General features: G+C 37.2%; 1 protein-coding gene across 1 annotated transcript in view; it reads left to right on the top strand.

Moving 5' to 3' along the window:
* The window catches only part of LOC127154510 (collagen alpha-1(XX) chain), a 36,659-nt gene that overhangs the window by 10,623 nt on the left and 13,773 nt on the right, over window positions 1-12,263 (top strand). The window contains exons 4-14 of the mRNA XM_051096081.1: window positions 216-359; window positions 1,712-1,867; window positions 3,794-3,985; window positions 5,469-5,636; window positions 6,620-6,739; window positions 7,828-7,992; window positions 8,946-9,104; window positions 9,204-9,373; window positions 9,894-10,023; window positions 10,159-10,304; window positions 11,629-11,758. Of these exons, the coding sequence (XP_050952038.1) occupies window positions 216-359; window positions 1,712-1,867; window positions 3,794-3,985; window positions 5,469-5,636; window positions 6,620-6,739; window positions 7,828-7,992; window positions 8,946-9,104; window positions 9,204-9,373; window positions 9,894-10,023; window positions 10,159-10,304; window positions 11,629-11,758 (1,680 nt within the window). The remainder of the gene's footprint in view (window positions 1-215; window positions 360-1,711; window positions 1,868-3,793; window positions 3,986-5,468; window positions 5,637-6,619; window positions 6,740-7,827; window positions 7,993-8,945; window positions 9,105-9,203; window positions 9,374-9,893; window positions 10,024-10,158; window positions 10,305-11,628; window positions 11,759-12,263) is intronic.

The following is a 12,263-nucleotide window of genomic DNA, read 5'->3' as shown; positions in this document are numbered from 1 at the left end:
TAATCAAGAACATTGCAAATAGTACAATACACTTTTTAAAACCAAAAATCAAGGGAACTTCCTTAGCTCAACCAATGGCGTGAGTTTAGGGCAGGACTATCTTCAACCAATAGAAAGCAGTTTGTCTTTTGTAGGTGTTTGTTGATGCCAGTAGTATAAAAATTACACACGCAATCAGCTTTAAATGTATAACACCGTTTCTTTCTCTTTTCCAGAGGTTCCTCAGCCGGAGCTGATGCTGACAACCACACGTGGACGGGCCACGGTGGCAGGCCTGGACCCCAGACAGGAGTATCTCCTCCAAGTTATGGTTCTCAATGGGACGCAGGAGAAACTGATTGCAAAGAGGCGCTTCACGAGTAAGAATAGAGGATAAGATGTTGCTATGTGGTTGCGAACGTGGTTAGGAATTTTTCACCTGTTTTATCATCTGCCAGGCTAAAAATATGAGGGTCAGTTCTACTAAAAAGGGCAAATTATTGCGAGAGCACAATTTCAAAACAGCGCAGATAGGAGGGGAAATTTCTGCAGGTGATTTACTAACAATGCGCAAATTAAAGAACACAGACACAGAGCCGCTTCAACGCTTCAGCTTTTGCGTCTGAAAGGGAAACTCCTGCAAATGCATATTTAGTAAGGTCAGGTGCAAAAATAACTGTGTCCAGGCCTTTACAATGCTAATTCATCACCGCTCGTCTCAAAAAGACGGTCTGATTTGGCACAAACTGTTGGTAAAACTGGCCCTAAGTGTTTTTATTTAACTAATTGCATGCCTCTCCACAACAAGGCACACAAATTGAGCTATCATTCATGTATGTATTAAAAATGGTAAGAACACCATTAAAACGTTAGAGTATGCCTTAAAGTGAAATATTCAGATTACAGATTTCCCTTTTGTTTTGTTGATGAAGATGGGGGATTTTCCAAAAGTGCTTTTTTGTGCACAAGAAGCAGAAATCTGTATGTTCCCAGCAGTCATAAGATGTCAACACAGTTCCAAAGTATAGAAACAATCCCTTTTAGCACATTACATACTCCACACACACACACACACACACACACACAGACAGTGTTCAGAAGGGGACTGTCTGTAATTGACAGTGTCGAATGGTGGATTCCTGTTGGATTACAGGCTGGGACTGACGCTTGTGTCTTTACAGGCACAAAACACTTTTGGAATTCCCTTTAAAACACAGTAATGTATTACTGAAACGACCTCCCTGAAAGAAACCTGATATCAAATGATGAAATACCTGACTTAGCATTTATGTTTCAACCTAGCTGTGAATGTATTAAAATAGAATGTAAACACCAGTGCTAAAAGTATTTACTTACGGTAGATCAGACTTTATTCCGTAATAGCTTGGTGTCGTCATTGTCAAAAGATGCAGACTATGCCAAACATCTGTGATTCGTTAAGATGCGAGGTTGGGAGAGTAGGTTACTGTGTCGTCCTGTGCAGGTCTGGACAGGCCAGTCGTGTGGTTTGGCTAGAGGGCCATGCTTGCTTGTCTGAGGGGGATTATTCCATTGTTACCTCATAAAAGCCTAAGCATCCACTCAGTTTTTCCATGCGGATTTACTTATAAGTCAGACAGGTGTTAATAAAATGGGCTTTGACACTGTTTACTTGTTTTATATTATAGGAATTACCTAATAGTTTACCAAATAAATCAAAAATTGCTTTTTCGCATCCTTTGTTTCCTCTCAGTTGATGGGTTGCGTGAGGATGAGCAGATCCGCAGTGGGAACAGGGAGCAGAAGAAGAAAACTCACTCCATTGGTTCTGGATCTGGAGAAGTGGATGATGTGACGGAGGCACTAGCTGCCCTTCCCACTGTGCTCTACCAAGAACCTACAACTACAGGTAGAGGATCCGCAAGCTCCATATATTTATTTAACTCCAAATATATTTCAGGGGTGTTTTCTTTGAGAAGGCAAGACAAGCAGTGCCTCCTCAAAATAGTGGATGAGAAAGCGCCAATATTACACAATATAACATCAAAAAGTGTATAAATCACTAGTTTTTCTAAAGAAACATTGTCTAACAGCAGGTAAAGTTACAGCAGGAGTCCGCATCTCTTTGGCCTCCCCGGAGCCCATTGAGGTTTAACCCCCTGAAGTGTCCGGTGTGTTTGGTGGGGGGGTAATTGAGAATGAATGGGAGAAAGTCACATGAGAGGAGGCAATGCCTCTCTTGCAATATGATTGGATATGACTGGTTATGTTCGGCTGTGATTGGGTCATGCAATAAATCCCGCCTCTTGTGTTCATGTGCATTCAACGTTCGTAGATGAAGTAAACAACACACTTAGATACCGCTTTGTTACGTCAAAATAAAACTCAAAATTGCATGAAAACATGATTTGCGGGAGTTTTTAGTAAGTAATCAGCTTGGTGAAATTTAAAGTAAATCTCAGTGTCTGTGACCAATATTTACAGAGCTTTTGACGATTTCAGAAAATTGAAAAATAGTTAAAAGTGAACTATTAAAAAGAATAGCTGAACAAAAGTTCGCAAATACAATAAAACATATTAAAATATAAAATATATTGTTTAAATTATTACTGCCTTGAGTTATTTTCGAATAAATGCAAAATTAGATTTGAAACTTGAGTTTCATACCTGGCTTTAATAAATTGTTATTAATGTAAAAATATAAATTAGAAACAATTTTTTTTCTTTTTTTGATAGTGTAAATATTGTAAATTTAAACAAAAAAATTGACTGGGACATGAATTTGGATTTGATTAAAAAAAAAAAAGAAGGAAAAGAAAACATTGTCTAATATCTGTTTTTATTCTGCAAGGATGCATTAAATTGATCAAAGGTGACAGTAAACTTTTACAATGTTGCAAAAAAATCAAATACAAGCTGTTCTTTTGAATTTTATATTCATCTAAGATTCATTAAGCTTCAACTTAAGATTCAACTGTTTTAACAATATTGACAATAATAATAAGAAATGTTTCTTGAGCAACAAATGTGCATGTTAGAATGATTTCTGAAGGATCATGTGACACTGAAGACTGACAATCATTTAATTTAAATTACAATACTATTTCACATTGCTGTTTTTTTCTATATTATTAATAATAAATAAAGATTTGGTGAGCATTAGACTTCTTTAAAAAATATTAAAATCTTCGACCTCAAACAGTACTGTATATTTCTTAATATTGTGTTCTAGACCTAATTCTAGACATTATCACATAAAATATAAGTTGATGTTGATATTTTATAGATAATCCATTTTTGGCATATTTAAATTGATGTTAATGCATTAATGTATTTTTAGCGCGTAAGCTCGGTATGCGCCTGCTGTTGTAGATTTGGCTCCAAGTTCCAGATGTAAAATAGTGTTACTTAAATGAACTATTAACAGCATAACATTTCTTAGTGACAAAGCAAACATACCTTATAGTTCCTGCCCAGCTGGGTGTACAAAGCGGAGGAACTCTGTGCCGACCTTCCGTCCCACGGTCTCTCTGTCATTATCACTGTTTTACTGGTGGAGCTACAGATGGTTGAACTGGCGCCAGCTCCTTCACATACCCATTAATAAGAGTCCATTCACCCCCAAATGCCTGTAATTAATGCAGCTGTAATGGGACAGGGGATGGACAAGGAGGGGAAGTGTCCACCTGTGCAGAGTGTGCATTTAGAAAGAGGCAGGGTGTGGGAATACAGACGCCATCACTCGCTATTGTTGCTCAGTGATTCTTCAATCGATTTTTTTAGCTTCAGTATATATAATACTTTGTTAACTCATATTGTCTTTCTACTGCTATAGAGCCTACTGCTGCACCTGAGCTTGAGCCAGAAGTTGACAGAAACACCAAAGAAAAGAAAAAGAAGAAAGACAAGAATCGATCCAAGACTGAGGATAAAAATGATCAAGAAGAAACTGGAGGGAAGTCAGCTAGAGAGGAAGTCACCATTACCAACAAACCAAGAAAAACCACCCCAACCCAACCTGTCACAGGTAATACCACTCACATTTCTGATGATCAGATGGGCAAAGGCAAACAGTTAATGAAAAATCAATCTTCATTATTTCTGACCTCATAAATATGCAAATGTAAATGTAAGACGCACATTGACTCATTGATACAGGAACACATTAGGGTCAGTGTTTAACAGAGTTAATGAGCTGTGTTGATGTTTCCTGTGTCTGTGTGGTGAGGGCTAATAACAGAATTAGGGACAAACCAGAGTTAATGACACTGTGTAGCTTGTTATCAGGGCCTCTTGTGTGCCCTCAGGTCTGTAATGTGTTCCCTCCTTGCTCCCATCTGTAAAAACACACACATAGATAGGAATGCACCATTGAGGAACAGTATATGTACTGACAAAAAGTATCTTGCAAAATCATTGCACAAACTGTTTTATATAGGAGCAGAGAGGATTGCAAAATGTTTGCAGGTGTAAAGACCCTTGGATATCCCGCACAAATATAACTGCAAACATGCGCAGTCTAAAAGACATTGTAACACTCAGTTTATGTTCCATTGTTTAGTGCTTAATGTTAAGGGAGAAGTCCACTTCCAAAACAAAGATTCACATATAATGTACTAACCTCCTTATCATCCAAGATGTTCATGTCTTTCTTTCTTCAGTCGTAAAGAAATTATGTTTTTTGAGGAAAACATTTCAGCATTTTTCTGCATATAATGGACTTCTATGGTTCCCCGAATTTGAATGCGGTTATAAACGAAACCCAGCCAAGAAAGAAGGCTCTTATCTAGCATAACGATCGGTTATTTTCATAAAAATAATACAATTTATATACTTTTTAATGCCAAACGCTCGTCTTGTCTTACTCTGTCATGAACCAGAAAACAGTCCAGGCAGTTAGGGTATGTCGAAAAACTCCCATCTCATGTTCTCCCTCAGCTTCAAAATTGGCCTATATCGGTGTTTTACCTTTTTTGTTAAGGGTGTTTGATCTTCTTTGTATATTCACTTTGCAAAGACTGAGTCTGTATTTCTGCAGTGATGTAGGATGATTTTGAAATGAGTTTTTGAAGTTGAGGGAGAAAATGTGATGAGTTTTTCGACATACCCTAACTATCTTGAGTCAGAATACACAGAGTTCAGGGAGAGAAAGGCAAGATGAGCATTTGAGATTAAAAAGTATTTAAATTGTATTTTTTTTTTTATGAAAATAACAGATTGTTTCGCTAGATAAGACCCTTCTTCCGCATTTGGGATCATTTAAAGCCGCATTTAAACTGCATTTTGGAAGTTGAAACTCTGGGCACCATATCAGTCCATTATATGGAAAAAAATGCAGAAATGGTTTTCTCAAACAAAAAACAATTTCTTTACGACTGAAGAAAAAAAGACATGAACATCTTGGATGACAAGGGGGTGAGTACATTATATTCGAATCTTTGTTTTGGAAGTGGACTTCTCCTTTAACCTTTATTAAAACCACGGTTTAACTCTTGCCCATGTGTCTAAAGCTGTTTCCACACGAAAGCCATTTGAATGCAGTGCTGGAGCTCAGGCTGATCTGGTCCTTCTGGTGGATGGATCTTGGAGCATCGGCCGCACAAACTTCAGAAAAGTGCGTGACTTCTTGGAAGGCCTGGCTGTCCCGTTTCACATTGGGCCACAGGGTGTGCAAATAGGTGAGATGCAATTTCATATCATCTGTATACACTATATATGCACTGCAGTTTTAAAGCTGTGCATTTCAGTGTCCACATTTTACCTTTACTTAAATATTTACTCAAGTTTGTACATTAACGTTCAGCTTGGCATCAGTAAGATTTTTTAATGTTTTATTTAAAAATTAATTTTTTAATGATTTTTTAAAGTCTCTTATGCCCATATCATCCAAGATGTTTATGTCTTTCTTTCTTTAGTCAAAAAGAAAGTAAGGGTTTTGAGGAAAACATTCCAGGATTTTTCTGCATAGAGCAGCTTCAAAGGGCTCTGCACGATCCCAGGGGAGGAATATGGGACTTGTCTAGCGAAACGATCAGTCATTTTCTTAAAACAATCAAAATTTATGTACTTTTTAACCATAAATGCTCGCCTTGGAACCAGCCCAACTTCACGGAATACGTAGTCACGTTAAAAAGGTCACGCGTAACCCAGGCAGAAGTACCGACCCAGTGTTTACAAAGCGAATGTGCAAAGAAAGTCAAATGCCCTTTACAAAAAAAGGTAAACAACGTTGGGCGATTTTGAAGTTAGAGGAAAAAATTAGATGAAATTTTTTTGCATCTTTTTGAACCGAAGTACATAGACGTAGAACTAACCACGCATGACCTTTCCAACATGATTATGTAATGCGTAAAGTCGTGGATGTGCATTGTAGAGCTAGTGCAAGATTAGCATTTGTGGTTAAAAAGCATAAATTTTTTTTTTGTTTGGAACATGAATGATGGTTTCGCTAGACAACACTCTTATTCCATCGTGTAGAGCCCTTTGAAGCTGCCTTGAAACTGCAGTTTGGACCTTCAACCCACTGATCCCCATATAAGTCCACTATATGGAGAAAAATCCTGGAATGTTTTCCTCAAAAACGTTAATTTCTTTTCGAATAAAGAAAGAAAGGCATAAACATCTTAGAAGACATGAGAGTATTTATTTGTTGTCTTTTCAGCATTATCTCAGTACAGTGGAGATCCACGGACAGAGTGGAATCTTAATAACTTCACCTCTAGAGAGCCGCTCCTGGAGGCCATCAGGAACTTTAGATACAAGGGAGGCAACACTTTCACAGGTACTGTAGATATTACATATTTTATATTTCTTACCAACCTAGGATTAACAAATATTATAAAAAGGACTCAAAGCTGTTGAACAATGCAGATAAATGCACCCCTGTGAATGCATATTCTATAGCAACGTACGTTACTTGGCAACCATAAACGCTCATTAGCATTATTATAATTTATCAGTCTAAATATACCAGCCTATTTTAGTTATCAGACCGATACTAATGACATTAACAAGCTACACGTACAGACCAGAACCAGTACAATGAAAATGCTATGCGTTCTTTAATAACTATTGAACATTTGTGACCCTGGACCACAAAAACAGTCATAATGGTCATTTTTTGTTTTTTTTTTACATCTGAAATCTGAATAAATAAGCTTTCCACTGATGGATGGTTTGTTAGGATAGGGCAATATTTGGAGATACAACTGAGATACAACATGAAAATCTGGAATCTGAGGGTGTAAAAAACTCAAAACATTGAGAAAATCACCTTTAAAGTTGTCCAAATGAAGTTCTTTGCCATGCATATTACTAATCAAAAATTTCAAAAAAAGTTTTGATATATTTACAGTAGGAGATTCACAAAATACCGTCATTAAACATGATCTTTACTTAATATCCTAATGGTTTTTGGCATAAAAATTGATAATTTTGACCCATACAATGCATTTTTGTGTTACTTAAGAGTTAAGTTTTGTGGTCCAGGGTCACATTTGTTATGTTTTTCCACATTGTCACTGTCACAGACTTATAGTTATCCTATTTTAAGTTTCACTTTCTTGCACTAGTAGTATCTATTCTTTAGTTACTGTTTTCCTTTGTTCAGTTTTCCAGCTCACTTATCAGTTATCATGGTGATTCAGTTACTCTCACAGGTGTTTATCATCTGATTTGCATTATATCCAAAACATCTTGTCCATTGTATGTTACTAAACAAACAGCATTTTGTAGGTATTGTTTTTTTGTTACATAGTCTGAATCTTATCGACTGCACACATCAAGGTAATCCAGCAGTGATGATAGGATGCTTATATAAAACCAATACAATTTTTTATTTTTTTCAACATTATAATGTCTATATTTCAGGTCAGGCTCTCATACATGCTCTTGAGAACAATCTGAAGGAGGAGGTGGGGGCACGACCCAACACCCCACAGTTCCTGCTACTGTTGACTGATGGGAAATCTCAGGATGATGCCATTGCCGCAGCCAACAAGCTGAAGATTGCTGGTGTAGAGATCATTGCAATAGGTGAGAACCTCTTACACATTAAGTGTAAGGATTTTCAGAAAATGCTTTGTTAAGATTTCAAAAATTTGGGCTCGGTAAGATCTATGTGTGGTTTTTTTTAAAGTCTCTTTTGCTCACCAAAGCTGAATTTCTTGGATCAAAAATATAGTCAAAACAGTAATATAGTGAAATGTTATTGCAATTTACAATACCTGTTTTTATTTGAATATATTTTAAAATGTACACTACCAGTCAAAAGTTTTTGAACAGTAAGATTTTTAATGTTTTTAAAGAAGTCTCTTCTGCTCACCAAGCCTGCATTTATTTGATCCAAAGTACAGCAAAACCAGTAAAATTTTGAAATTTTTTTTTTTTTCCTGAAAAAAAGTTCTAGAAGTTTATACTTTTAGCTAGGACGTGCTTTAAACTGATCAATAGTGATGGTAAAGACATTTATAATGTTACAAACTATTTATTTATCTATTTCAGATAAAAGCTGTTCTTCTGAACTTTCTATTCATCAAAGAAACCTGAAAAAAATCTACTCAGCTGTTTTCAGCATAATAATAATAAATGTTTCTTGAGCAGCAAATCAGAATATTAGAATGATTTCTAAAAGATTACATGACTGGAGTAATGATCCTAAAAATTCAGCTTTGAAATCACAAGAATAAATTACATTTTAAAATAAATTCAAATAGAAAACAGTTCTTTTAAATAGTAAACATATTTCAAAATTTCACTATTTTTGTTGTATTTTGGATCAGATAAATGCAGGCTTAGTGAGCAGAAGAGACTTCTTATAAAAATATTACAAATTATGCCTTTCAAAACTTTTGACTGGTAGTGCAATTTATTCCTGTTATGGCAAAGCTGAATTTTTAGCAGTCATTACTTCAGTCTTCAGTTTCGCATGATTTATCAGAATTTTTCCTTTTTTTTTTTTTTTTAATTTCTTTGCTACCCATTTCCAGGTGTGAAGAATGCAGATGAGGCAGAACTGAGGCAGGTGGCATCTGAACCGCTGGAGCTGAATGTGTATAACGTGAATGATTTTCCTTTGCTCAGTAAACTGGTGGGAAGACTAGCACGCATCCTCTGTGGCAAGATTGAAGACCGTATTAAAGCAAAGAGTAGGTCAATCACACAAATTAGACTTCATTATATTGATCTTACAAGTTTCTACCACATACACCCAATAAAACAAAATGGTATGTGTTTTTTGTGAGAAGGAATGGAGCGTCCCACTCAGGACCCAGTTCTGTCCTATCCCAGCCCAACTGATCTGCAATATTTAGGACTAGGCTCGAGAGAGGTGCGGCTGCGTTGGACCGTTCCCACCAAAAGTCCTCAGCAGTACAGAGTGGTATACCACACCGCTGAAGGACAGAGTCTGAAAGAGGTGAGCCAAGTGTCTCGTACTCTTTCATGTACTAAAATGTTTCTAAAATTGCGTACTCTCTCAGTAAGTGTTTTTTTGAATAAGGATACACTGCAACTTTTAAAAAGTATATTATTTAGTATGAATGTGTCAATATGACTTGAAACTCCTAATGGTATAGTAGAGGATGCACACTTTAGAATCTCACCAGAAATAACAGGTCATCCAGGGACATTTTGCCAACTGTTTTATGAAAACTGTGAGTTCAGACTCTTTTTCACCCCTCTATATAGTAGAGAAGTGTACAATTTTGGATGCTGCCTAACAGTTATTATCTTCCAGCCATTAGACTGGTATCCGGTGAAAATGTTAAAAGCTGGAATTGCTTGTATCAGATCGCTGTGGTTTACTTTAAAGCACCAGGAATTGAGGAAAAGTTGGTTTGTTGGTGCCACCTACAGGATGTTTTCTGTACTGTAGTTAATACTGCATTCAGACAGCTGTTTTTGTGTGATTTATATGCATTTTTGATTGATCTCAGGTGGTGGTGAATGGAACAGACTCCACTGTTTTGCTGACAGGACTGTCCTCACAGACACAGTACCACCTGTCCATCTTTCCTGTGTATGAGAACAATGTGGGCTCTGCTCTGAGAGGCACCTTCACCACATGTGAGATTGAGCACTCAAAATGCTCATTCATAACATTTCCTAACTTATTGTTAAAAAGGAGCGCATTGAAAATCTATGCTTATCATGACTTTTAGACCCCACTGCATATCATAACAAATGCTCTCCTCTTTAAAGTACCATTGGCGATACCTGAGGCTTTGGAGGTCACCGCTTCCTCCCCTAGCAGTCTGCGGGTGCGCTGGCAGCCGGCAGCGGGAGCCACACAGTACATGGCCTTATACTCAGCACTCAATGATGGAGAGCCTGATGATGCCAAAGAGGTGAGTCTAGGATCATGTGATGTCTCACCATGTGGCTTGGTGTTTCTAATTACAGTGCCTTGCAAAAGTATTCATACCCTTTCATTTTTTCATGTGTTATGGCGCAGCCTTATGTTAAACTGCTTTAAATTCATTTTTTCCCACATCAATCTACATTCCATACATCATAATGACAACACAAAAACAGATTTGTGACAGCTTTGCACGTGGTACATACCCTTCACGTGGTATTTAGTTGAAGCACCTTTACAGTCTTTTTGGGTATGATGCAACAAGCTTTGCACATCTGCATTTGGCAGTCATCTGCCATTTTTTACCTCACCTCTTCACCTCTCAAGCTTGGATGGGGGCTGGCAGACATTTTCAGGTTTCTCCAGAAATGTTTGATTGGGTTCAAGCCCAGGCTGTGGCTGGGCCACTCAAAGTTGTCTATAAGTTGTCAGAGTTTATAAGCCACTCTTGCTGTGTGTTTAGGGTCATTGTCCTGTTGGAAGTTGAACCTTCTGCCCAGTCTGAGGTTCTGAATGCTCTGGACTGGGTTTTCAATAAGGCTTTCTCTATATTTTGCTGTGTTGAGCTTTTCTTTCTGCTCTGATAAAAAAAAAAGACTGAATTGGTGAAGTATTGCAGTTATGTTTGTCCTTCTGTAAGTTTCTCGCATCTGCATATATGATCATGGAGCACAACTAGAGTGACCATCAGCTTCTTGGTCACCAGTCACCAAGACCCTTATCCATCAATTGCCAGGAGGCCAGCTCCAGAAAGAGTCCTAGTTGTTTGAAACTTCTTCTGTTATGGATAATGGAGGCTACATGCTTCTGTGAACCTTCAGTGGAGCAGAATCTTTTCTGAACTCTTCCCTAAATCTGTGCCCTGACGCAAGCTGGCTCTACAGGCAGTTCTTTTGACCTCAGGGCTTGGATTTTGCTCTGATATGCATTTTCAGCTGTTAGACCTTTTATTGAGCGGTACGTGCCTTTTCAAATCATACTCATTTAAATTAATTTGCCACAAGTTAACTCTACTCGAAGTGTAGTGATATGAATGCACCTAATCTAAATTTTAAGTGTCCCAGAAATGGGTATGAATACTTATACAATGGAATCATTTCAGTTTTTTATTTCTAATAAATTTGCAAAGTTGTTACAAACCTGTTCTTTACAGAGTGTAGGTTGATGTGGGGAAAAAAAATATTTAAAGCAGTTTAACATAAGGCTGCACCATAATAAAACGTGAAAAAAATAAAGGGGTATGAATACTTTCGCAAGGCACTGTATATTACAGTGGTTTGATGCCATTGCTGTGCTCTTGTTTCTTGTGCCAGGTGAAGTTTGGACCTGCTCAGACAGATGTGGAGTTGGTGGATCTGATGCCGTCCACAGATTATTCAGTCACACTTTATGCTCTGTATGACGAGGATCCCAGTGACCCAATCACAGCCATCGGCACTACCTGTAAATACAGATTCATTATCAGCACTTTCATAGAAGCATATGTACCTATATATAAAGCTCTTTTGAGACTGATTTTCCTATTATGCTCACACTATTTTCCACTTCCCAGATAGATGTGACAAGTTTTCTTAAAGGGATAGTTCACAAAAAATTGAACAATTATGAAAATTCACTCACCCTAATGTCGTCCCAAACTTGTATGACTTTCTTCTGTGGAACATAAAAGAAGATATTTTAAAGAGTGTTCTCTTTGTCCATATCATGAAAGTCAGTCCATAAAATGAAAGTTTGGCTAACAACATTTTTTAAACTATCTTTGTCATACAGTTTTACAATGACATATTTTTTTTGGTTGAACTATCCTTTTAATCATATCATAAGAGAAGGAAGAAGAGAAAAACTACACATAAATGTAATTTCTGCCACTAAGCACCGTAAATTAAATTAGAAAGAACAGATGGCTGCTTCTCATGTTTATAACAACAGCCGTTTAGCTACGTTAACC

Source organism: Labeo rohita, chromosome 23 (assembly GCF_022985175.1).
Source record: "Labeo rohita strain BAU-BD-2019 chromosome 23, IGBB_LRoh.1.0, whole genome shotgun sequence".
In the NCBI taxonomy this organism is placed as follows: domain Eukaryota; kingdom Metazoa; phylum Chordata; class Actinopteri; order Cypriniformes; family Cyprinidae; genus Labeo; species Labeo rohita.
Note: the sequence above shows the minus strand (reverse complement) of the source record. Positions and strands in the feature narration are given on the sequence as shown.